General features: G+C 39.1%; 1 protein-coding gene across 4 annotated transcripts in view; it reads left to right on the top strand.

Moving 5' to 3' along the window:
* The window catches only part of LOC122560172 (DNA (cytosine-5)-methyltransferase 3B), a 290151-nt gene that overhangs the window by 252401 nt on the left and 13603 nt on the right, over positions 1-24147 (top strand). For 2 of the 4 annotated variants that reach the window (XM_043710531.2, XM_043710530.2), the window contains 3 exons: positions 1828-1913; positions 10243-10312; positions 17662-17780. In XM_043710531.2, coding sequence (XP_043566466.1) covers positions 1828-1913; positions 10243-10312; positions 17662-17780 — 275 coding nt within the window. The remainder of the gene's footprint in view (positions 1-1827; positions 1914-10242; positions 10313-17661; positions 17781-24147) is intronic. The other 2 variants (XR_015759555.1, XM_087994836.1) reach the window with 2 other exon arrangements.

Genomic DNA, 24147 nt, shown 5'->3' with positions numbered 1-24147 from the left:
GCATTGGGAATGGAGGGGGTAAATATTGCTGAGAGCCAGCATCTCCAGCACTTGCTGCCATTCCCTTCCCCCCCTGCAGTCCCATATCCAGCCCCTATTCACTTGCGTCCTGGATTGCTTGGGTAAATGCGATGCCAACAGTAGTCACCTCTCCCTCATTTACACTACTGAGCAATACTTTGCTGCCAGCCAATCACAGTCTGTCAGCTATCAGGGAATGATTTCTCAGGGACAAATGCTGCCCAGTCGAGTGTCTGAATTCAGTGTGCCTCTTCGAAAGGAGGTAATGGCAGTCTCTTGGTGGCTTTCTAGGTGGTTGGATTACGAAATCCCCATTACCTATATTAAATTCTGAAAACATTTTTGCTGAAGAAACAGCTGGAGAGTCAGGCTAAGCTCCAACTCCTGATTACCAAAAAAGAAGAAAGGACTGAGGCAGAACTAAAGAATTGAGTTTAATTAACACCTTGCATTCCTCTCTAATGCCATACATTCTGAGCTCGTCTCAGCAGAGTTTGGACAAATGTGGGGGACAGAAGCAGTTGTCTTTTAACCTGGGTTTTCTTCTCTCCACGCCTGGTGTGTGGGTAGGTTTTCCTGTGTGCCTGGAATGCACTGCTAGGGGATGTGGTGGAAGCAGATACAATTTATCTTTGAAAGTTGCCACCCAGGTAAATAGTGCGGTGAAGAAGGCATATGGCGTACTGGCTTTTATTGGTAGAGGAATTGAGTTCCGGAGTACTGAGGTCATGTTGCAGTTGTATAAGACTCTGGTGCGGCCGCATCTGGAGTATTGTGTGCAGTTTTGGTCGCCATACTATAGGAAGGATGTGGAGGCACTGGAACGGGTGCAGAGGAGGTTTACCAGGATGTTGCCTGGTATGGTAGAAAGATCGTATGAGGAAAGGCTGAGGCACTTGGGGTTGTTTTCATTGGAGAAAAGAAGGTTTAGGGGTGACTTGATAGAGGTGTACAAGATGATTAGGGGTTTAGATAGGGTTGACAGTGAGAATCTTTTTCCACGTATGGAGTCAGCTATTACAAGGGGGCATAGCTTTAAATTAAGGGGGGGGTAGGTATAGGACAGATGTTAGGGGTAGGTTCTTTACTCAGCGAGTCGTGAGTTCATGGAATGCCCTGCCAGTAGCAGTGGTGGACTCTCCCTCATTATGGGCATTTAAGCGGGCATTGGATAGGCATATGGAGGATAGTGGGCTAATGTAGGTTAGGTGGGCTTGGATCGGCGCAACATCGAGGGCCGAAGGGCCTGTACTGCGCTGTATTCTTCTATGTTCTATGTTCTAATTAGCAACAGTTAAGAGGCATTTGGACAGACACGTGAATAGGCAGGGAGTAGAGGAATATGGATCATGTGCAGGCAAATGGAATTAATTTAGAATGGCATCATGGTCAGCACGGACACAGTGGGCTGAAGGGCCTGTTCCTATGCTCTACTGTTCTATGTTCCACATAAATTCATCATTTTTTTTAACATGTGTAATAAATGAAGGTGACCATCAAAAATGTCAAGTATCACTATCTGTCTCTCACATACTTATCTCTCTCTCTGTCACTGTCTCTCCCTTTTATAATCACATTTTCTCTCACACACTTTCATTCATATCCAACCTCCACTTGGATCTGGGTGTCCCACTCTGTTATCTTGACCATTGTTTTTTAGGGCACTGGAGCTTGCATAAGAGGGCAAGAGTCTCGGTACAAACACACAACCCACTGGGGCATATGTTGATCAAGCCAGCTGTGGATCATTTGTTCTTGCAGGTATCTTCTCCAGCAATAATATTTTTCCTATTTTGCTCTCTACAGTGTAACCCAGTTATGATTGATGCAATAGACGTATCGGCAGCACACAGAGCTCGCTATTTTTGGGGAAACTTACCGGGAATGAACAGGTCAGAGGTGTTTTTGTTTTTGTAAATTATTTTTGAATATTGTATTGCTATTAATTCAATCATGTAATACCAAATACTTTGGTTATATAAAATATAGTAAAATATTGTATTTGTAAAATTGTACTAATATTGCTAAAAATCGTAATATCATTATAGTTTCCTGCAGATGGAACTATTTTTCAAACTAAAGGCTGTAAATAGCTAATTGTAGTATTATTATTAGATAATAATACTAATCCAAAGGATTAATCTGTTTAAAATAAATGGGTTATACCACACTAAGATAGTGGCAAAACACATTTCATACAAATGCTTTCTTTATTAATTCATGGGCCAGATTTTCTAAGAAGTGACAATCTCACTCTGATTGCCACACCACCCTTTTTGTTATGAAAGGAAAGAGTTCCACATTCCTGAGAGGAGAATTTCAACCTTGGCTTCTTCAGCAATGTGTAGCCAAACTTCTATTCTGACAGTTCTTTCATTGCTCGGAAGCAGGCCCTCTTTTGACAGCAGTCTGCTGCTCTAGTCTGAAACTTTGAGATCCACACTTGCACTTTGACAGCAACTATCAAATAGTAAGTACATTAGGTAAATGTGATGTTAAGCTGTTGGGAGAGTAGGATGCCAGCTAAGTAGGGATAGGATGCCAGATGCTCAGGGTAGAGTTGAAAGGGTTAGGGTGCCATGTTGCAAGTTCTCTAGTGAAGTGATGCAGCATTTAGAATAGGTCGAGATGGGTGGGAGAAATGGATCCAGTGACTTTTGGATCCAGGGAATGTGTGGTGTGGGGATTGGGTCCACTGGTAGAAGGATGTGAACATAGGAGGTTTAGTTGGTATGTTTGCAGATAACACCGAAATTGGAGTTTACCTCAGAGTATAACGGGATCTTGATTGGATGGGCCAATGGGCTGAGGAGTGGCAGATGGAGTTTAATTTACACAAATGTGAGGTGCTGTATTTTGGAAAAGCAAATCAGGACAGGACTTATACACTTAATGGTAAGGTCCTGGGGAGAGTTGCTGAACAAACAGACCTTAGAGTGCAGGTTCATAGTTCCTTGAAAGTGGAGTCTCAGGTAGATAGGTTAGTGATGAAAGCATTTAGTATGCTTTCCTTTATTGGTCAGAGCATTGAGTATGGGAGTTGGGAGGTCATGTTGCAGCTGCACAAGACATACATTAAGCCACTTTTGGAATATTTTGTGCAATTCTGTTCTCCCTGCTATAGGAAGGATGTTGTGAAACTTGAAAGGGTTCAGGAAAGATTTACAAGGATGTTGCCAGGGTTGGAGAGTTTGAGCTATAGGGAGAGGCTGAATAGACTGGGGCTGTTTTCCATGGATCATTGGAGGCTCAGGGATGACCTTATAGAGGTTTATAAAATCATGAGGGGCATGGATCGGGTGAATAGACAAGATCCTTTCTCTGGGTTGGGGGAGTCCAGAACTAGAGGGATAGGTTTAAGGTGAGAGGGGAAAGATTTAAAAGAGACCTAAGGGGCAGCTTTATGCAAAAGTGGTGCATGTATGGAATGAACTGTCAGAGAATGTGGTAGAGGCTGGTACAATTACAACATTTAAAAGACATCTGGATCAGTACATGAATAGGAAGGGTTTAGAGGGATATGGGCCAAATGCTGGTAAATGGGACTAGATTAATTTAGGATATTTGGTTGGCATGGATAAGTTTGCACTGAAGGGTCTGTTTCTGTGCTGTCTCTCTCTTTCTCTCTCTCTGACTCTATGGCTGTAAATAAATCGGGTGCAGACCAAGGTAAGTGGAGGTGGGGACCAGCGGTAGAGATAAGAGATTCTGTTGTGGAGGGGAGGAAGGGAAAGGTGAAAGAAGAGGAAGATGTTCAGTGGAAGGGAAAAAAAGAAGTCAGCTGTGGAGCTGTGGACCGGGGGCTGTAACCAGTGGATGAGAAGTTGGGGGTTGGGTTGGAGTGGGATAAAAAGGTGTTGTGGGTGAAAGCGTATTCAATGACAGGGGAATTGGGTATGGAGCAAAGGATGAGGTGTAAATGGAATTGGGGATGTGTGTGCAGCCACTCCAAGGACCTGCGCATGGTGATCAGTGTGCCGGTGCTATTCACAGCATTGATTTCCAGTTCTGGAAGTCAATGCCACAAAGGAAAGAAATTAGAAGAAATGCTGTGTGTAAGCTAAGTATGGGGTCAGTTGAATAGTTACTCAGGCAATTGACTATATATTTAATAGTCTAACATTTCCTGAATAACTATTTAATTAATTTCATTGGAATTCTGTCTCTTTTATGGAGATTTTCTGAAGGTTCCAGGCATAAGGAATTGTTCAGCAGAAACTTCAATTTAGAATCTGCTGTGATGGGGTTTCTGCACGTTCCTGTACATAACTCTCATCTATGCAGGAACAATGATTAACTGACTGTTGGAAAAATCCAGGCCAAAATTACTAACAATACTCTTTAGATTTAAATATACATTTAATGCGTATTTTATAAAAAGTTGCTGAACCTTTGATAGATATTCAACATAGTGTCTATTCACCTCTGGAATGTGAACTTGAATTCTGCTGTAAATGATGGGAGGAATATCTCTTATTTTCTGCAACCTATTATCCAGTACTTGTTATTTGCAGCCTATTAAGGTCCTTATGCGCATTGTAAAGAATTCTTAAAGTCTCTGGTCTGTTTGAGAAACCAAACTATTCACACCAATTTAAAAGAGCGTTCTATGAGATCAAGGTTGAGGTATATTATTGATGTTGTAGTAGGGGAAGCCAGATCTTCAAAAGCTTGATCTCGACAGAGTGTGCAAAATTTAATTGTTTTCTCTATGTCCTACCATTGGCCCATCAACCAATAAACCAAAATTCAGACTAAGGTTTTTTTTTAAATTCATGAGGGTGTTGCTGGCTAAGCCATTCATTGTGCATCCCTAATTGCCCAAGTTAAGTGTCAACCACATTGTTGTGGGTCTGGAATCACATGTAGACCACACTAGGTAAGGATGGCAGTTTCCTTCCCTAAAGGGGATCAGGTGGGATTTGAACCTGGGTCCCCAGAACATTACTTGGTCTCTGGATTAACAGACCACTGATAATACCACTGGGCGGTCACCTCCCCAATTTACTGATAAGTAACTTCAAATTATATCTAAAATGTGCAATGTTGATATCTCAATCAACAATTCTTCAATTCAGACACCATTATGATCAATGACTGGAACACACTGGCTGACAATGTATGAATTGCAAACAATGTTGACAAGGAAGTAACCTTAAATCTCAATTTAAGTCACATCAAACATCAAAGTACATGTGCTACAAAAATGGATATAATCAGTATTGCTGATACTCATTATTGATTCTTGCTATTTTAATTTGTGAAAGATTCATTCATAATTTACTTGGAAATTTGAAACAAAAGACAGGTTATATGTAGTATTAATTCATTGTTTGGACAATTTCTTTTTAATCCTGGTTCCAGGTGAATTTTACTGACTTTATTCAAAATTAAAATAATTCAGTGCTCAGGAATTATTTTCATAAGGAAGAAATTCTTCCATCAAGACTTAATTAAGATTGTCCTTTATGGCCACAATATGTCTAAAAGACAAATGGTTGTATTTTAACCGGCACGCTATTTGGACAGGAATGTATTGGGCATTAGCCTCTGTATCAGTTGCAGAATATCATTAAAACAACTCATTGAACAACCTCTTAAACAATTGTAAGTAACACTCATTAAAGTTGGCTGCTTAGGCCAAGTTGTTTATTTTTCAAATATTAAAAGTATACAACAAAAAGTATTGTGTTCCACAGTTTTGATCTGTCTGTAAAATTCTATGAGGACTAGACAGGAAAATGTAGGATGGATGATCTTGTTGATTGTGAACCGGAGTCACAGATTAAGGATATGGCACAGACCATTTAGAACTGTGGTGAGGAGAAATTTCTTCACCCAGAGTGGTAAACCTGTGGAATTCTCTGCCACAGAAAGCAGTTGAATCCAAAACATTGTATGTTTTCCAAAAGGAGTTAGATATAGTTCTTCGCTAAATGAAACAAAAGGTATGGGGAGAAAGTGGGAATAGGGTACTGAGATGGATGTTTCCAGCATCTGCAGTCATTGTTTTTACCTTACTGAGATGGATGATCAGCCATGATCATATTGAATGGCAGAGCAGGCTCAAAGGGCCAAATGGCTTTCTTTTACTGTTGTTATGACAGTGGGCTATTTGCATTCAAATTCATTAAACTACAAATTGGTGATCTATGAAATGCAAGAGAGTGTCATTCCAAGAGCCTGTCAAAAAGAATTGAGAGAACTTCCTTTTAACAGTCACATATATTCTAAGTTATTTAAAGGGCTAATAGTATTTGTTTATATTTGTTTCTTTAAATTAGCTAATTGCAAATACAGTTAGGACAGTTACTTGTTCAAATTATGGAAATCCTGCATTGGTCCAGTATTATTTACTAAGTAAGGCAGTTATTGGTTATGTTGATGCAATTCAACAAAACATGAAAGGTGAAATTGTTGCCAGGCCTTTATGGTATTGGAATGTGTCAATCATAACTGTACTCTTAAAACTGCCATGTGAATCAAGAAAGTTTAAATAAACACTGAATTACTAATGTGGCAAAATGAATAATTTCAAGATTATTTTAAAGTCAGAGTTGAAATAATCAAGGTGGTTCTACCACCTTTATGCTACCCCACTCTCAATACCAGTGTTCCAATGGGCTGTGATAACCCCGACACGGTCTTTGGGGAATTACTTGGTAACAGGTAATGCCCTGCCCAGCTGAAACTTGTTAACTGAGCCCTTCTTCATATAAAGTGGACCCACTCCACCCTCACCTTTTAATGCTAGCATCGCCCCTAACTAATACATTTTTTTTAAAAAGCAGACTCACTATGATTTTCGATGGGAAAGTTGTTCGGTTTGTGTGGTAACAGTTCCAGATAAAATAAAGATATAAAGCCGACCCAGATGACTCTTATGGCACAGTGTTGGTGTCCTTACCTCTGAGCCAAAAGACCTGGGTTTCGAGTCCCACCTGTTCCAGAGGACTGTCATAATATCTCTGATCAGGTTGAATAGGAAACTAAAGCAGATCCATTCTCATCCCACGCTCCTTACCATCTCCATTAGAAAGTAAAAGTAATGTTAATTGTAATTATATGAAATTGAAATCTTGCTTGTCACACACTGATTAATTAAGGCATTATAGAAAGTTTTATGTAATTTGCCTTGGTTTTGATGTCAATTACCGAGGGTACAATAGCAAAAAATATCTCTGCTGTTTCATGCTGATTCAATATGAGCTGTTCATCCATTATTTGGAATAACACTGTTGGTAGTGTATCTGAAATAGTTTAGTGATGTTATGCTGGTTTGGATCTACAAGAAAAGATTAGTTTTTGGGAACATGGAGGTATATGACTTCCATGAGTAAGCAACGAGAGTGATATTACGTTGAAATTTATATTATTAGACTTAAAAAGTTAGACTTGGCTTCTTTAAAGAACTGGAAACTTTGAAGTGACCTCACTCAGTTCTTAATTAAGGGAATTAACAATCTGTCAGGGACTATAGGGTGAAAGTGGTCTACACGAGGAGCACAAAATGGGTTCATAACAAATAAACAGCCAATTTTGCGCCATGACAGCTTTTTAATTTCAAATCAAGTAAAAATAACACTGAGACTATGAAACAATTCTCCAAAAGAGTTAAAACTGAGTTTCTACAATTTGATATGCTACTTTTAAAAATAGGTTTGTCTGAAAATGACACAAGCTCTCAGAAATTTGACAAAGTTTCACATCAAAATAATATAGATGGCAAGTTTCTCCCAATTGTGTCTGAGCATGATCTTAATCGAGTATCTTTTCTTGGGAGATTATAGGAAGTCCGAGTCACATTTTTAAAATGTTTACATTGATGGAATATTTAATTTACTAAAAAAAAGACTAACTCATGAAACTAGTAAATAGTAAAGAACAACCTTTTAAAATTATTTTCAGTAATTTAAAATAAAGTTGTTCACGAGTGGAAGACTAAACACTTACTGAAAATGTTTGCAGTTTCGTGATAAACCCATTTTCAATTATTTTAATAAAATTGCAACAGGTTAACACAATGAACACAGATAAATTGTAAGATTTATGTTTATGATTATACAAATCAATTTTATCAGATACTTTAACGATTATAAGCACAATTTCAAATGCAATTTCCTAGTTGCACCGAAAGTGGAAATTTTAACCCATTTGTTTTATTGACCTTCATCCCTTGAAAAAAAAATGCCTGTACAGATGTTTCTTAGGAATCCTATTGAATTTTCACTAATTGAACACCTTTGCTACAACAATAATCTCAGCTAACTGCATAAACTGAATTGGCACCCACTTCATGTTGAAGTTAAATCAGCAGATCAGACAGCCAGTAGGAAATTCACAGTTGTTATCCTCTTGTAAACTCAAATTTCATGATTGTGTTCATTGTTCCCTTGAGTTATGACATTACTCTCCACGAGGGTACATATTGTCACCTATTTCAGAAAAAAATCACATTGAAAAAGTTATTAACATTTGAAGATATGGCAAAAAAATTGCCTTTGTTTGATTTGTCATTTAATGAACATAGATTTTCACAGGGTATACATGCAGAAATTTGATCATTGTACTTTCATGATCAGTTCTTCCTTCAAGCTTTGTTTGGTAGGGGCCTAAAACATTGTTATTTTGCACTCTGTCATCATTTTAATGCAAAGTGATGATCCATTTAGAGTCCTTGCTACTTTCCTGTAAACACCAAACAGATGATGAGCTATGTTTCATGAAAATTCCTGCTAATTAATGTAATACCCACTGAAATAAGTAACAATACTGCCTTTATATCTGTGTTACAAAATTAATCTAATTTATTGTACTGCAAAATGGAACTTCTATACTTTGCTGAGGAAAAGTTTTGCATCTTGGAATGAGATCTTGTTATCAATTCCTGCTCATTCTCCTAACTCTAGTTAAAAGCTTCATTAATAGGAATTAATTTAGTGCGACTCTAGTTGGAAATGGGTGTGTGTCTTTGATTACTATCACATTTAGTTTGGTCTAATTTATTTTTATTCATTCATTGGCATATTTTCAATCTCTAGTGTGTGCTTCAGAATTGAATTCTTTATAGCTACATGCATGAATTGTTTGTGGCATGCAGATATGTTTGAGATATTTGGCTGATGCATGAATTTAAAGGTTGTGTTTGGGGATGAGTGCATTGTTGTGAATCTTAGGTATACATGTATTTTACTCAAGGCCGCAGGGACAGTGAATGTAGTCATATGGGACAAGTATAATTTAAATAATAGTTGCTAAATTTGGATTAGATTCAGAGAGAGAATTATTTCATTCGTAGAGAGTCATTTGTGGGAAATGTGAGTAGAAACTGTTTGATCGATTCAGGAAACTTGAATGTTAGTATTTCTATAATCTGGAAATTATGGAGAGTAATGGTATTGTACAAATGCAAATATGTTCATATCATCTCCCTCACTGCAAAATTAATGAGGGTCTTAACTTGTTTATTTGAATTTAGTTACAACTTCCATTAAATAGTAGAGAGTAATATTATGTGTGCAATACACAATAATTGACATAAATTCTTAAGTGTTGCAAGTTATTGTTCAACTAAGTATTGTAATCCACTAAGTAAATAGTAATATGCATTACAAAGCAAAATTCCTGCCATTAATTAAAAGTACCTTTGTTTGGAGAGAAATTAGCAGGTCTATGGAAAAAGAGCAAGGAAGTATGATAAAAGGATAGATCTTTCAGTGAGCTGGACAGTCGCATTGAATTGAAAGAGAAGGGTTGAACGGTCTTCATCTGTGCTGAATAATCCTATTTCATTTTTGTCACAATAAATATTTGACAATTCATAGTAAGCAGTACAATTTCAGTACAGAGCCATTGAAAATGCTGTTCCAGTATCATGCTCCTAAAATAAATGCAGTGGGATCTTGTTTCGCACAAACTTATAACTCAAATTATATCTTTTTCTGGCAAAAGCTACATTATAGCTACTGACTACTTTGCTATTCTCATATTTATGATGCATATTCTTTGTCATATTTAGAAATTACTTTTTGACATTATATTATTAAAACTGTTCTAAATACTTTGATTACATTTCTTTATAGTAAGTATTTTAGCTATTGCTGTTACTGTGATTAATCCTCTAAAAATATGAAGAAATGCCTCCAAGGATTGCTTAAAAATGCATGATACAGAAAATACATGGAATATTTGGCACTGAAGTCAGATTTTCCACATTCTCAGGCCCCTGGTTGCTTCTTCAGCAGATAAACTGGAACTCCAGGACTGCCTTGAGCATGGTAGGATAGCAAAGGTAAGCCTAAAATGACATGAATCAAATAGATTTTATCATTTTATTCTATTCTTCTGTATATTCAACACTTCCCATATTTTAGAAGTTCTTGTATATTTCAATCTCAAAATGTATAAGCATGAAACTACTATGGGCTGTTCTAAGACCACTCTGTTAAAGTCTCTTCTCTCTGACAGCTTTCTCAATATAAATACAAATTAATACAAGTCCACAGCAATGCTTTAATTTTCCTCTTTGATGAGGAAAGCAGTGGTAACTTGCACTGATCACAATTTGATATGAAAAATATGCTGCTACCCTGTTGCTAACATTAAGAATTATTTTCAATATAAAGCTGGTGATTCTGGAATGGGTTATGAAATTATATTTTCTGTTTGTTTGTTTGCAGTTTATCTCATCTCTTGACATTTTGTGAGAGTTCTGATGAAATCAGTTTGCACAAGTCTAAATCTACTGCCCAGTTTAAACATTTCAGGGAATGTTGACTATTGCTAGAGTCTGGTTCCATGTCCCACTATTTCAAGGACTTACGCCAAGCAGTTAAAAGTAGTGAGCTTGAATTGTGGTATATTTTTGTGACATGAGGCATAAAAAAACAAACAACATTCTAGATCTATACCAAAATAGTCATTCTCACCTGAACTTTATCAGTGTGTGTTGATGGGCTATTAAAACCCAAGTTTCTTCACTCAAATGATGTAGATCTTTACAATTTTCTATTCCAGAAGGTTGTGGATTTGCAGTTGTTGAGTCTCTTTAAATTAAAGATTTTAAGTATTTAGATACTAAGGGGTTTAAGGGACATGGGAATAATACAAGGAGGTGGAATTGAGGTAAAATATCAGCCATGGCCATATTGAATGATAGAGCAGAAAGGCTGAGACTAGAATGATTTACTCCTGCTTCTACTCTAATGTTCTTAAATGCATCATAGCCAAGTATGATCATTGTCCTACTTCATTTTCCACTTGGAAATTTTTCAGCATGAGTCATTTGATAGCATTCAAGAATCAAAAGCCTTGGATAGCTTTTCCTCATACATTGACTGTGCAATTATGAACAATCAGAATGAGCACAAAGACGTATTCTGAAAATTAAATGTTATTCTGATGCAGTAGAAATGTAAAGAAAGTATAGCCTTTGGCAAGAACCTGTGGATGGAATCTTAACCTGAAGAGACTATTGAACTGCAGCTGCGATGTGTCTCTGGGTGTCTCGGAGACTATCCTGCTCCTACTGCCTATCATAGGCAAACTGACCATCCATAGTTATCAAGTCCCAGATTGGAACTCTAACCTGAAACATCTGGCCCAGAGGTGTATTTCATTATTTAAATGTAAGTACTTGAAAAATGTACTTTGAAAATTATCTACAGCAGTAATGTTCTTTGGACAAGGAGGAACATAGTGAAGGTAAAGAAGTGATGGTCGACCCAGAAATCTGTTGCACGTGTCCTTGTAGCAGGTAGAGATTGTGGGTCTGGAACTTGCCATTGAAGGCGCTTGCATAAGTTACTGCTATACATTTTGTACATGATACCAGCTATTGTCTTATGTGTCAGTGGTGAAGAGAATGACTATTGAAGGTGATGAATGAGATGTTTTTTTACTTGGTGCTGTAAAGCCTTTTGAGTGTTGTTGGAGCTGCACCCATCTAGACAAGTGGAAAAAATTCTATTGGAGACTTGACTTGTGCCATGCAGGTGATGGACGATCGGACTGGGGATACATGAGGTGTGGTCACACTGTGTATGGCTTTTTGTTTGCTCAATGGTAATCCACAGTATGTTGATGGTGGGAGTATTCAGCAATAGTAATGCTGTTGAACATCAAGTAGTGCTCGCTGTATTGCCTTTTGATGGAGGTGGTCAATTGCTGACATTTGTATGGTGTGGATGTTACTTGCACTTATGAGCCCAAGCCTGGGTGTTGTTCAGATCTTGCTGCATATGAACACTGATTTTTGTAGTATCTGAGGATTTTCAAATGGTGGTGAACTTTAGCAAATATCTCCACTTTTGCTGTTATGGTGGAGGAAAGATCATTGGTGAGGCAGATGAAGATGGTTGGGCCTAGGTCACTACCCTGAGGAACTCCTGCAGAGATATCCTGAAGCTAAGATGAGTGACCTCTAACAACATGACCATCTTCCTTTGTGCAAGTTAATTCTCCAGTGTAGCTTTCCCTAATTCTCAATTTTTGATAGGGCTTCTTGATGCCATATGCTGTCAAATATTGCCTTGATGTCAAGGGTAGTCACTGGCGTTTATCTCTTTTGCCCATGTTTTGCCCAGTGCTCTAATGAGGACAGCAGTTGAGTGGCCCTGGCAGAACCTAAACTGACCATCAGTGAGTAGGTTATTTCTTTGCAAGTACTTCATGATCACACTATTGATAACCTCTTTCATAACTTTGCTAATGATGGAGAGTAGACCGATGGGACTGTAATTGGCTGTGTTGGATTTGTCCAGTTTTTTTTGTGGGACAGACCATTTCGGGCAATTGCTATGTTATCAGTTATCCTGTGGATAGGACATACCTAGGCAGTTTTCCAAATTGTGCAGTAGATGCCTGTGTTATAGCTGTATGGAACTACTTGTCTAGGTTTGTGGGTATTTCTGGAGCACAAGTCTTTGGTGCTTTTGGCAGAATATTGTCAGGGCCCATTGTCTTTGCAGTGTTCACTGATTTCATGCTTCCTGATACCAAATAGATTGAAGGGAATTGATTAAAGACTGTCATTTGTAATGCTGGGGATTCAGGAGGTAGTTGTATCCCAGGTGTCTGTGGAAGGTAAGGGAGAGGCCCTAATGTTACTTTTCTCTCTCGACATAAGGGGACTTGAAGACAGCTAATATGATACCATTTAAGAAGGGTGGAAGGGGTAAGCCAGTAAACTACAGGTTGGTGAGTCCACCAAGTGTGGTAGCAAAACTATTGGAAAGAAGTCTGAGAGACAGAATTAATCTCTACTTGGAGAGGCAAGGATTAGCCAAGGATAGTCAGCATGGCTTTATAAAGTCACATCTAACAAATTTGAGAAGGTGACTAGATGTGTACGTGAGGATGCAGTTAATGCAACTTTTATGGACTTTGGTGAAACTTTTGACAAAGTCTCATCAGATAGACTGGTTAATAACTCAGAGCTCATGGGATTGAGGACAGTTTGGCAAGTTGAATCCAAAATAGCTTAATGTTAGGAAGCAGTGGGAGATGGTTGAAGGGTGTTTTTGTTACAGGTCCTTTACTGTTTGTTGTATACATTAATGATCTGGACATGAATGTAGGAAGTGTGATCAATACATTTACAGATGATGTGAAAATTGGTGGTCTGGTAAATAACAAGGAGGAAAGCCTTAGACTACAGGATAGTATAGCTTGTAAGATTGATGGAACAATGGCAAATTAAATTTAGACTGACATGGCAAGGAAGTAACGAGTTTTGAGAAGATTTGTAGACATTGAAAGTACAGAGAATCAGAGGGATCTTGGTGTGCAGATCTTTGTAGGCAGCAGGACGGTAGATAAGGTAGTTAAAGCATATTGAATATTTGCCTTTACTTTTCAAGACATTGCATATAATAGCAAGGAGGTTATGTTAGGCCACAGCTGGAATTTTAGTTATTCACTCATGGGACATTGGTGTTATTGGCTGGGCCTGCATTAACTGCCCATCCTTGTTGTCCTTGAGAAAATGGTGAATCAGAGGGTGATGAGTACAATGTGCAGTTCTGGTTGCTACGCAGTAGGCAGGATGCGATTGCACTATAGAGAGTGCAGAAGGAATTCACTAGGATGTTGCCTGGACTAGGCCAACTCAGCGATGAAAAGACAGTAGGTAGGCTGGGATTTCTTCTCCTTGCAGCAGAGAAGGCTGAGTGGAGATCTGTTTGAAGGGTACAAAGCTCTGAGGTTTTTGGGTACCTAGAACTCACTGCCTGCAGGAACTAACAAGACATGTAAGAACTAATAAATGTGCGCTTGAATTGCCACTGCACACAAGACTATAGGCCAGCTACAGGGAGAAGCTGAACAGGCTGGGGCTGTTTTCCCTAGAGCGTCAGAGGCTGAGGGGTGACCTTGTAGAGGTTTACAAAATTATGAAGGGCATGGATAGGATAAATAGGCAAAGTCTTTTCCCTGGGGTTGGGGAGTCTAGAACTAGAGGGCATAGGTTTAGGATGAGAGGGGAAAGATATAAAAGAGACCTCAGGGGCAACTTTTTCACACAGAGGGTGGTAGGTGTATGGAATGAGCTGCCAGAGGATGTGGTGGAGACTGGTACAATTGCAACATTTAAGAGGCATTTGAATGGGTATATGAATAGGAAGGGTTTGGAGGGATATGGGCCGGGCGCTGGCAGGTGGGACTAGATTGGGTTGGGATATCTGGTTGGCATGGACGGGTTGGACCGAAGGGTCTGTTTCCATGCTGTACATCTCTGTGACTCTAAATGGGATTAGAATAGATGGATGCTTGATAGCCAGCCCAAAACTTCATGGCTGGAGGGTTTCTTTCTGCACTGTAAAAATTTCATATAACTCTAGGAGAAAGCTACACTGGATTATCCACTGAGAACTTCTGGCTGATGATGAATGCAAATGCTGCAATGGTATCCTTAGTACTAATGTGTTGGACTCCCCGACCATTGAGAGTGACAATACTTTTTAGATTAGATTAGATTAGATTACTTACAGTGTGGAAACAGGCCCTTCGGCCCAACAAGTCCACACCGACCCGCCGAAGCGCACCCACCCAGACCCATTCCCCTACATTTACCTCTGCACCTAACACTACAGGCAATTTAGTGTGGCCAATTCACCTGACCCGCACATTTTTGGACTGTGGGAGGAAACCGGAGCACCCGGAGGAAACCCACGTAGACACGGGGAGAATGTGCAAACTCCACACAGTCGGTCGCCTGAGGCGGGAATTGAACCCGGGTCTCTGGCGCTGTGAGGCAGCAGTGCTAACCACTGTGCCACCGTGCCACCCACCATACTTATGGAACCTCGTAGTTTAATTGTCTACCAGTTTATGACTGAATGTGGCAAGACTGCAGACCTTAAATCTTATCCATTAGATTTGTCTGTTGCATGCTGCATATGCTACTTTGCATGCATGTAATTCTATAGTGTAGCTTCACCAGGCTGACATCTCAATTTTAGGTATAACTAGTGCCACCCTGGCATACTCTTCTGCACTCTTCATTGAATCAAGGTTGATCACCCAGCTTTATGGTAATGTTATAATAGGGGACTTATTAGTCCTTACGGTTACAGGTTGTGGTTAAGTATAATTCTGCTGCTGATGATGGCCCAGTGTGTCTGACGAACTCCCAGTACTGAGTTGCTATATCTATTCATCTCCATAGTGGTTATGTGGTAGTCACTCCTAATGATGCTATTATATACAGATGCACCTGTGACAGGTAGATTGGTGAGGATAGGTAATTTTCCCTGTTGTTAGTTCCCTCACCAATTTTCACAGATTAAGTCTTCTTTAGACTCAGCTAATCCATTCAGTAGTGATGATGGACATTGAAATCCCCTACACAGAGTAAATTCTAAACTCTTGTATCCTCTATGCTTCCTCCAAGTGATGTTGAATATGGAGGTGTAATGACTTATCAGCCAAAAGGTGGAGCAATATATTGTAATCAGAAAGAGGTTTACTTGCTTCTGAAGCTATGAGACTTCATAAGGTTTAGGGACAATGATAAGGACTCCCAGAGCAACACCCTCTCAGCCTTATATTACTGTGCTGCCACCTCTGGTGGGTCTGTCCTGCTGCTGGGACGGGATATACAAGAACAGTGATTGTGGTGGCTGGAACATAAGTCATATTTAGAGATCATTTCTTACAGATGGGCCTCAGTCTGCTGCTTGAGTAATTTGTAGGATAGTTTCCTCAATTTTAGTGCAAGCCTTCAGATATTAATCAGGAGAACTTTGCAGGGTTGGTAGGCTGGATTTCATTCCTTTCCTTAGGACTTTGGAGTAGTTTTATAAAACTGAGTGGTTTTAATCATTTCCAAGTTAATAGATAAACACATTACAATTCACCTGGAATCACATGAAATCCAGAACAAATAGTGATAGTAGATTTCCTTCCCTAAATGGCATTAGTGAGCCAGATGGTTTTTTACAACAATTAACAATGATTTTGTGGTCACCATTAGCCCAGTTTTTAAAAAAAAATCCAACTTTATTGAATTCAACTCAATAATTTGAAATTAAATTTAATATCAGCACAAAGAGATTTGAACTTGAGTTCCCACCATATTAACCTGGGGTTCTGAATTACATATCCAGTGATTTTATCCTTTGCCACCGTGTTCCCATGAGTTGATGTATGATTCAACTTCATTTATCGGCCTCAGTTCAATTTCCCTTATTACCCTTATGTAATGTAATCTATCAATCTCAGTTTTGACTTTTTAAATTGATCTAACCTTAGCTGCTGTTTGAGAGAGACTCTGGAGATTCAGAAACTGCTGTTAAATTATGATGCAGATTGAAGTGTCAAACGTGATCACAGTGATGGGCCCAGTGAAGAAACAAGTGGCCTGGACTTTCAGAAATGTTTTTAAAAATCCTCAGGATAGCCCTTGTACTCAGGCAGTTCATAAGAAACTAGCTGAAATTGTGGAGGGCCTGAGGAAACTCACCACAGGCCAGTGTTTGTGTCTATTATGTTTTAGAAAACAGGCATTAGAAATGCACCTGAAATGGCAGTTTGCATCTATCTGACCCATGTAAATTAAATGCCCTTCCTCTGCCCTGCAGATTCCAGCTATTCGTTGTTTGAAGGCACCATTGGGTATGATCCAAGTAACTGCCAATATTGCAACATAGTAGCTTCAAATTTAGTCAAATACATTTCTTGAGGATGAAATTGGCTGATTGCATTTTTTGTTCCATGACTTTACAAGACTTCATAAATGTATTCAGCTTTTCACAACTTTGAGTTGAACATTTATGAATGTTGAATTTGGCAATATGAGGCAATAAGTGGAGGATGAACTTCTATTTAAATGTTTTATATTATATCTCCATTCACTTCAGCATAATTATTCATAATAACAAACCAAATTTCACTACATTCAGCTAGAAGTTCTCTTTAGGAAGACCACCACTCAGAGAATTGAGACTACAGTGTTAAGTCCTATCTCAGCCTCACCTCTATGTCATGTTCATTTGAGAAAATCTTTAGAAATGTGGAGTTATTACCAATATTACACTGTTGTAGAATAGAGGTAATAATTTGTTTGTACTATTTTGAAATTGAGGTTCTAATTGTCTAATTCAAGACATGGACTCTGACCTTTTGTATTACAATGTTCTCCAGTTTAGCAAAGTTAGGACCATAACGACCAGGTCGAACTCCATCAAGCAGGGCAAGGATCAGCATTTCCCAGTTATCATGAATGGGAAGGAGGATATTCTGTGGTGCACAGAACTGGAGAGGTGAGCCTTGCCAGCAATTATTTTAAATGCATTTCATCCCATTTTTATTTATTTATTTATTTCCCCTTTCAGATTTCCTAATCCTTTTTCTGTCCCTCCTCATGACCAGATAGTTTGCCTCCACTTAGTGTCTGACAGTGTAGTCTGAATCAAGGATGTGCTGTGTGTGAACCTAGATGCGATGTTTATTTGACACAGTATGTCATTTTAGATATGGATCACTGTGGAGCCATTCCAAGAATGGAAAATCAGATACAATGGAATATTTTAATCTGCTGTAATGAACATCATCAATTATCTGAATGTTTCTGTATCCAGTCTGCCTTTTGAAATTTGAAACCAGAAAAAGTGTGTAAACTCTGTTCCAAAAAAAAATGTGTATAAGGCACAGTGAAAGCCCTTTTCAGTTACAGAAAGTATGTTTAACTGATTTAAAGCTGGCTTGTTTAAAAATAAAATTATGGTTGCATGAAGCATATTTAATTGAACTCAGTAATTAAAAGGACATTGTTTAATCCGAAAACATCACTGAAGGAGTTCCTTAGGTTGTGTCCCAAACCCAACATCTTCAAATACCTCACCAGTGACCCTTTCCACCATAAGATCAGAGAGGGGTATTCACTGATGTTTGCACAAGATGGAGTGCATTTGCATCTCCTGAAATACTGAAGCAGTCCATGCAGCAAGGCCTGGACAACTTTCAGGCTTGGCCTGATAATGGCACGTAAATAAAATTCAACGACAAAAGTGTCAGGAAAATAGAGAGACTAACAAGACAGCTGAACTATCCCCTTTTGATGTTTAGTGGTTTTATTGCAGGATCAACATCCTGGGTGCTACAATTGACCAGAAACTGAACTGATAAGTCATAAAAATACTTTGGTTACAAGAGCAGATCAAAAGCTGGCAAATCAACAGCAAGTAATTCATCTGTTTCCCCAGAGTCTACCACAACTTAATAGAGTTAGGTGTTTTTCATTATAGACTGTAAATGATGCAGTTTGAACAGTTTCCTGCTTGTCCTCTAGAGAAGCAGTACTCCAAGAGGAAGCATTATGGATATGATGTGAAGTATTTCAATGAGGAAGATAAAGAAGTGCATTGGTCTAGAACTCTGTAGGAAGCTAGGGAAGTGATGATGGGCCTCTTGCTGAGATATTTGTATCATAGATAGTCACAGGTGAGGTGCCAGAAGACTGGAGGTTGGCTAACATGGTGCCACTGTTTAAGAAAGGTGGTAAGGACAAGCCAGGGAACAATAGACCAGTGAGCCTGACGTCGGTAGTGGGCAAGTTGTTGGAGGGAATCCTGAGGGACAGGATTTGGAAAGGCAAGGATTGATTAGGGATAGATAACATGGCTTTATGCGTGGGAAATCATGTCTCACAAACTTGATTGAGTTTTTTGGAGAACTAACAAAGAGGATTGATGAGGGCAGAACGTGATGTATATGGACTACAGTATGGCATTCGACAAGGTTCCCCATGGGACACTGGTTAGTAAGGATAGATCTCATGGAATACAGGGAGAACTAGCCATTTGGATACAGAACTAGCTCAAAGGTAAAAGACAGAGGGCAGTGGTGGAGGGCTGTTTTTCATACTGGGGGCCTGTGACCAGTGGAGTGCCACAAGGATCGGTGCTGGGTCCACTACTTTTCATCATTTATATAAATGATTTGGATGTGAGCATAAGAGGTACAGTTAGTAAGTTTGCAGATGATACCAAATTTGGAGGTGTAGTGGACAGCGAAGAAGGTTACCTCAGATTACAATGGGATGTTGATCAGATGGACCAATGGGCTGAGAAGTGGCAGATGGATTATAATTTAGATATATGTGAGGTGGTGCATTTTGGGAAAGCAAATCTTAGCAGGACTTATACACTTAATGGTAAGGTCCTTGGGAGTGAACAAAGAGACTTTAGAATGCAGGTTCATAGCTCCTTGAATATGGAGTTGCAGGTAGATAGGATAATAAAGAAGGCAATTGATATGCTTTCCTTTATTGGTCAGAGTATTGAGTACAGGAGTTGGGAGGCCATGTTGTGGCTGTACAGGACATTGGTTAGGCCACTATTAGAATATTGTGTGCAATTCTGGTCTCCTTCCTATCGGAAAGATGTTGTGAAACTTGAAATGGTTCAGAAAAGATTTACAAGGATTTTGCCAGGGTTGGAGGATTTGAGCTATAGGGAGAGGTTGAATAGGCGAGGACTGTTTTCCCTGGAGGTTGAGGAGTGACTTTATAGAGGTTTACAAAATCATGAGGGGCATGGATAGGATAAACAGATAAAGTATTTTCTCCCTGGGGTCAGGAAGTCCAGAACTAGAGGGCATTGGTTTAGGATGAGAGGGGAAAGATATAAAAGAGACCTAAGGGGCAACTGTTTCACACAGAGGGTGGTACTTGTATGGAATGAGCTGCCAGAGGAAGTGGTGGAGGCTGGTACAATTGCAATATTTAAGAGGCATTTGGATGGGTATATGATTAGGAAGGGTTTGAAGGGATACGGGCCAGGTGCTGGCAGGTGGGACGAGATTAGGTTGGGATATCTGGTCGGCATGGACGAGTTGAACCGAAGGGTCTGTTTCCGTGCTGTACATCTGTATGACTCTATGGTGTAATAACATAGCCCTAGTTTGTATATTTGTTGAGTTTCTGGCGATGCTTTATGGAGGATCATGGCTTGTTATGCAGTAAGTGGAGATGGCAATGAATTTCTTTGGGCAGCTAAAACTTTGAGAATACTCCGTAACTACTCCTAGTAGACTTAGGTTAAAGAGGGCCAAGGTTGGGGATTGCTGCTGTCTCTGCACTTTTTTTGGACTTGACCTGTGACTCTTGATAGACAGAATTCACATTATGTCTTTGGGAGGAGCTCTTCAGCCACTGGGAAGAGGTGATTTAGGATTTTTCCCTGTGAATGACAATGAGACTCAATTGTTTCTACAATTCATCTTATCTACTTTCTGGAAGATGATTACATTGACAGTATTGAGGAAATTTACTTGCATGGTCTCCTTCTGACTGAAGGAGATATGGTTGTGTATAGGAGCCATAACTACTTGTCTGTCATATTTCAATATTTTAGTGAGAATTCTATCTGTTCCAACAGTCTTGTTGATTCTAACCTGTCAATGGCCTTTTCAATGTTATGTCAGGCTGGGATTATGTTCAGGTGGCCGAGGGCATTCATATTGAGGGCTCAGTGTTGTTTATGACAGTTCTCAAAATGCTTCTTTGAGCCCATCAACATTGAAATTCTTCTGGCATCACTTCTGCCATTGATGTTTTAGACCAGACTAATGGAAATAATAAACTGGATTAGACATGGTCAGTTCATCAATCATCAGCTCCCTTTGTGGTGTGAGTGATGTAACTGTTCTTACAGTCCCTCAGATGATGATGTAGTCGAGGAGATAACAATGTCTGTATTGAGGGTGCTGCCTTGGGGTCTTGTGTTTATCTCTCTGATAAAATAGGCTGCCTCATATGACCAGGCCTGATTCATGGGGTTTCCTTAAAAGATTCCTATGCTATCATTGGACCCTGCCCTGACTTGATCCTTATGTCTCACCATTTGTGCTTCCTGTTTTTAAGCTATCCTAGTGAATTTACATAGTGTGACTGGCTACAAGTGAGATAGTGATAGTGATGGTATTTCTTCATGTTTGTTTTCTTGCTCTATTACCGCTGCTTGGTCAGTTTCAGTTTTAAGATGTCTGAAAGGAGAAATACACAAAGTAAGGATGTAAGGGGTAGCAGGGCAGAATAAAAGATGCATGCTGACACACCTTGAGTTTCAAAATCGTAAGTAATTGTGGATGACATGGAATGTGAGAATTGGATATAAGGCTGCTTTTGCCTACAATAGTTCCAGCCCTGTTGCTGGTTGCTGCCTCAGCAATGTAACAAGGAAATACAGGAAATAGGAGCAGGTTTGTCTTTTTAGACCCTTGAATGTGCATCACCATTCAATTGGATCATGGATAATCTACTTCAAGGCTATTTTCCCACCCTATCTCCTTGTCTTTCATATCTAGAAAATGAGTGCTTCAATTATGGTAAATATAATTTCTTCCATTTGGGTAAGGTCTTGCAGCCATGACTGTGCCCTGTCAAATAGCTCTTGTCATCTTTGGTTATGTGCCATTTTGTACAGCAAGAGAGAGGGAAGCATGTTATTGAATATGATGCAACTTTTTGAGTGATATGGCTAGCATGATTGAATTACTAAAGTGTGCAAACTGTCAGATTGGGTGGGAGGCAATAATAATGGAGATTGTTATTAGATGAGTGATGAGGGTGTGGTGTAGTATCTGAGTCTAGTGATACAATTGATGGGATATAGCATTTGAAGATCCATTCACTGAACTTGAAGTCAATAAGCTAGTGCATCTCAATTCTCAGGATTTGGCTCCTGTGATTGACTACCACAGCTATTTGGTTCGAACACTTCTGAAAGTTTGTCTGAAGAGTCTCCTGGCCATCAATGGATAGAGAACAATTTTGCTCTTCCCCATTTCCTTGATCGAAGCTTCAAATGCAGCAATAGAAAATCTTGCGAGTCTGCTCTTATCTATGTTGTGCCATATGCTTCCCAGGTCAGAATCAGTTATGCAATGCACCTCTCCATTAACAAGTCTGCAGATTTATGATTAAATAGTAGATGACAGCTGTGATTGGTGCTGGCCTCTCAATTTTAGACTTCCAATGAGGTGTGTAGCCACTTAAAAACAGTTAATGCTGGCAGCAGACCGCTATCCTGTTAGTTAGTAGACAGCATAAAGTTCAAGTGCCTCCTAAATCAGAAACTTTGGTCACAGATAAAGTGTACATCACAAATGCTCTGATTTTGGAAGCTATTAAGCTTTGTGCTCTATATTTTCCTGAATGCAGCTGGGCCAAGGGCAAATGTGTTTTGGGACTACCAATTTGTGAAGATTGATTTATGAGGAACAAATCAGGAAACTGAGCATGTATTCTGTAATATTTTGAAGATTGATATAGGTAGTTTTCTATAACGCGATGATTGCATCCTTGTGCAATCCTATGTTATAGAAAAACCGCGCTTTAGAAAGTGTCAGCAATGTAATTGCATTACAACCAACACAGATTTAAAAGTTCGTACTTTAGAAGCAGTGTCCCCAATTTGTTAATCGCATTATATCAAATTCGCATTAACGAAATGTGTATTATAGCAGAATGACCTGTAGGTGATTTAATTGAAACTTACCAATTACCTCTGGCTGGTGAGTCTGTAACCAGGAACATAATATCAATATAAAGGTTAGGCCATTTAAGACTTAGATGTCAAGAAATGTATTCATCTGGAGTGATGAATCGTTAAAATTCTGTAACCCAAAGGGTGTAGTAGCTCAATTGTTGAGCGTATTCCTAATGAAATTGAAGGATATGGAGCTAGCACAGCACAAGAAATTGGCATTGAAGTAGGTGTTCAGCTGTGATCTAAAGTGAATGGTGAAGAATGCCTATTTCTGTTCCTACAAGAATATTTGTTAAGCTCCACTGGTCATCTGTGAAGTAATTTCATAGATTTTTACAGGTAAAAATGTTGCATAGATATTTGTTTGTTGCAACAAGAGAATCTCCATTATTGCAAAAATCTATCTGGAGGCATGCATTTGAAGAACTCAGGTAATCTTAGATATTGATTGATTGATTGATTGTTACATGTATTTGTTATAAATACAGTGAAAAGTATTGTATAATGTCACCACACTCTGGTGCCATCTTAAAACACAGAAATAAACCAGGTATGCAGTATAAAGGTAGAAAAATAAAGAAATATGGTTTGGGGAGACCTTTTGGGGAGATAAATTTCTCTTTAAGAGAAATAAAATGCCCTTTGGGAGAGGTAAACTGTCTTTTTGGGGAGATAAGCACCCCTGCCTCCCCCCTTGGAGAGGTAGACTGCCCTTTGGGAGAGGTAAGCTGTCGTTTGAAAGATATACTGCCCTCTGGGATTGCTGAAAGTAGAAATGAATGTGTATAAGGAGTGCATAAACTCTGGAACTATAAAATAAAGTGTCAAAGGAAGCTGTCAAGGTGTTTACTACAGCTATCATTTTAATATTTAAACAAGAAAACTGGACTGGTTTAAATAAATCATAGAACATAGAACATTACAGTGCAGTACAGGCCCTTCAGCCTTTTATTTTGCGCCGACCTGTCATACCAATCTGAAGCCCATCTAACCTGCACTATTCCATGTACATCCATATGCTTGTCCAATGATGACTTAAATATACTTAAAGTTGGCAAATCTACTACCGTTGCAGGCAAAGCATTCCATACCCTTATTACTCTCTGAGAAAAGAAACTACCTCTGACATCTGCCCTAT

Source organism: Chiloscyllium plagiosum, unplaced genomic scaffold (assembly GCF_037043375.1).
Source record: "Chiloscyllium plagiosum isolate Xiang-an unplaced genomic scaffold, Cpla_swu_hap1 HiC_scaffold_15, whole genome shotgun sequence".
In the NCBI taxonomy this organism is placed as follows: Eukaryota; Metazoa; Chordata; class Chondrichthyes; order Orectolobiformes; family Hemiscylliidae; genus Chiloscyllium; species Chiloscyllium plagiosum.
The sequence above is the reverse complement of the archived record's forward strand: the minus strand, read 5'-3'. Positions and strand labels throughout refer to the sequence as shown.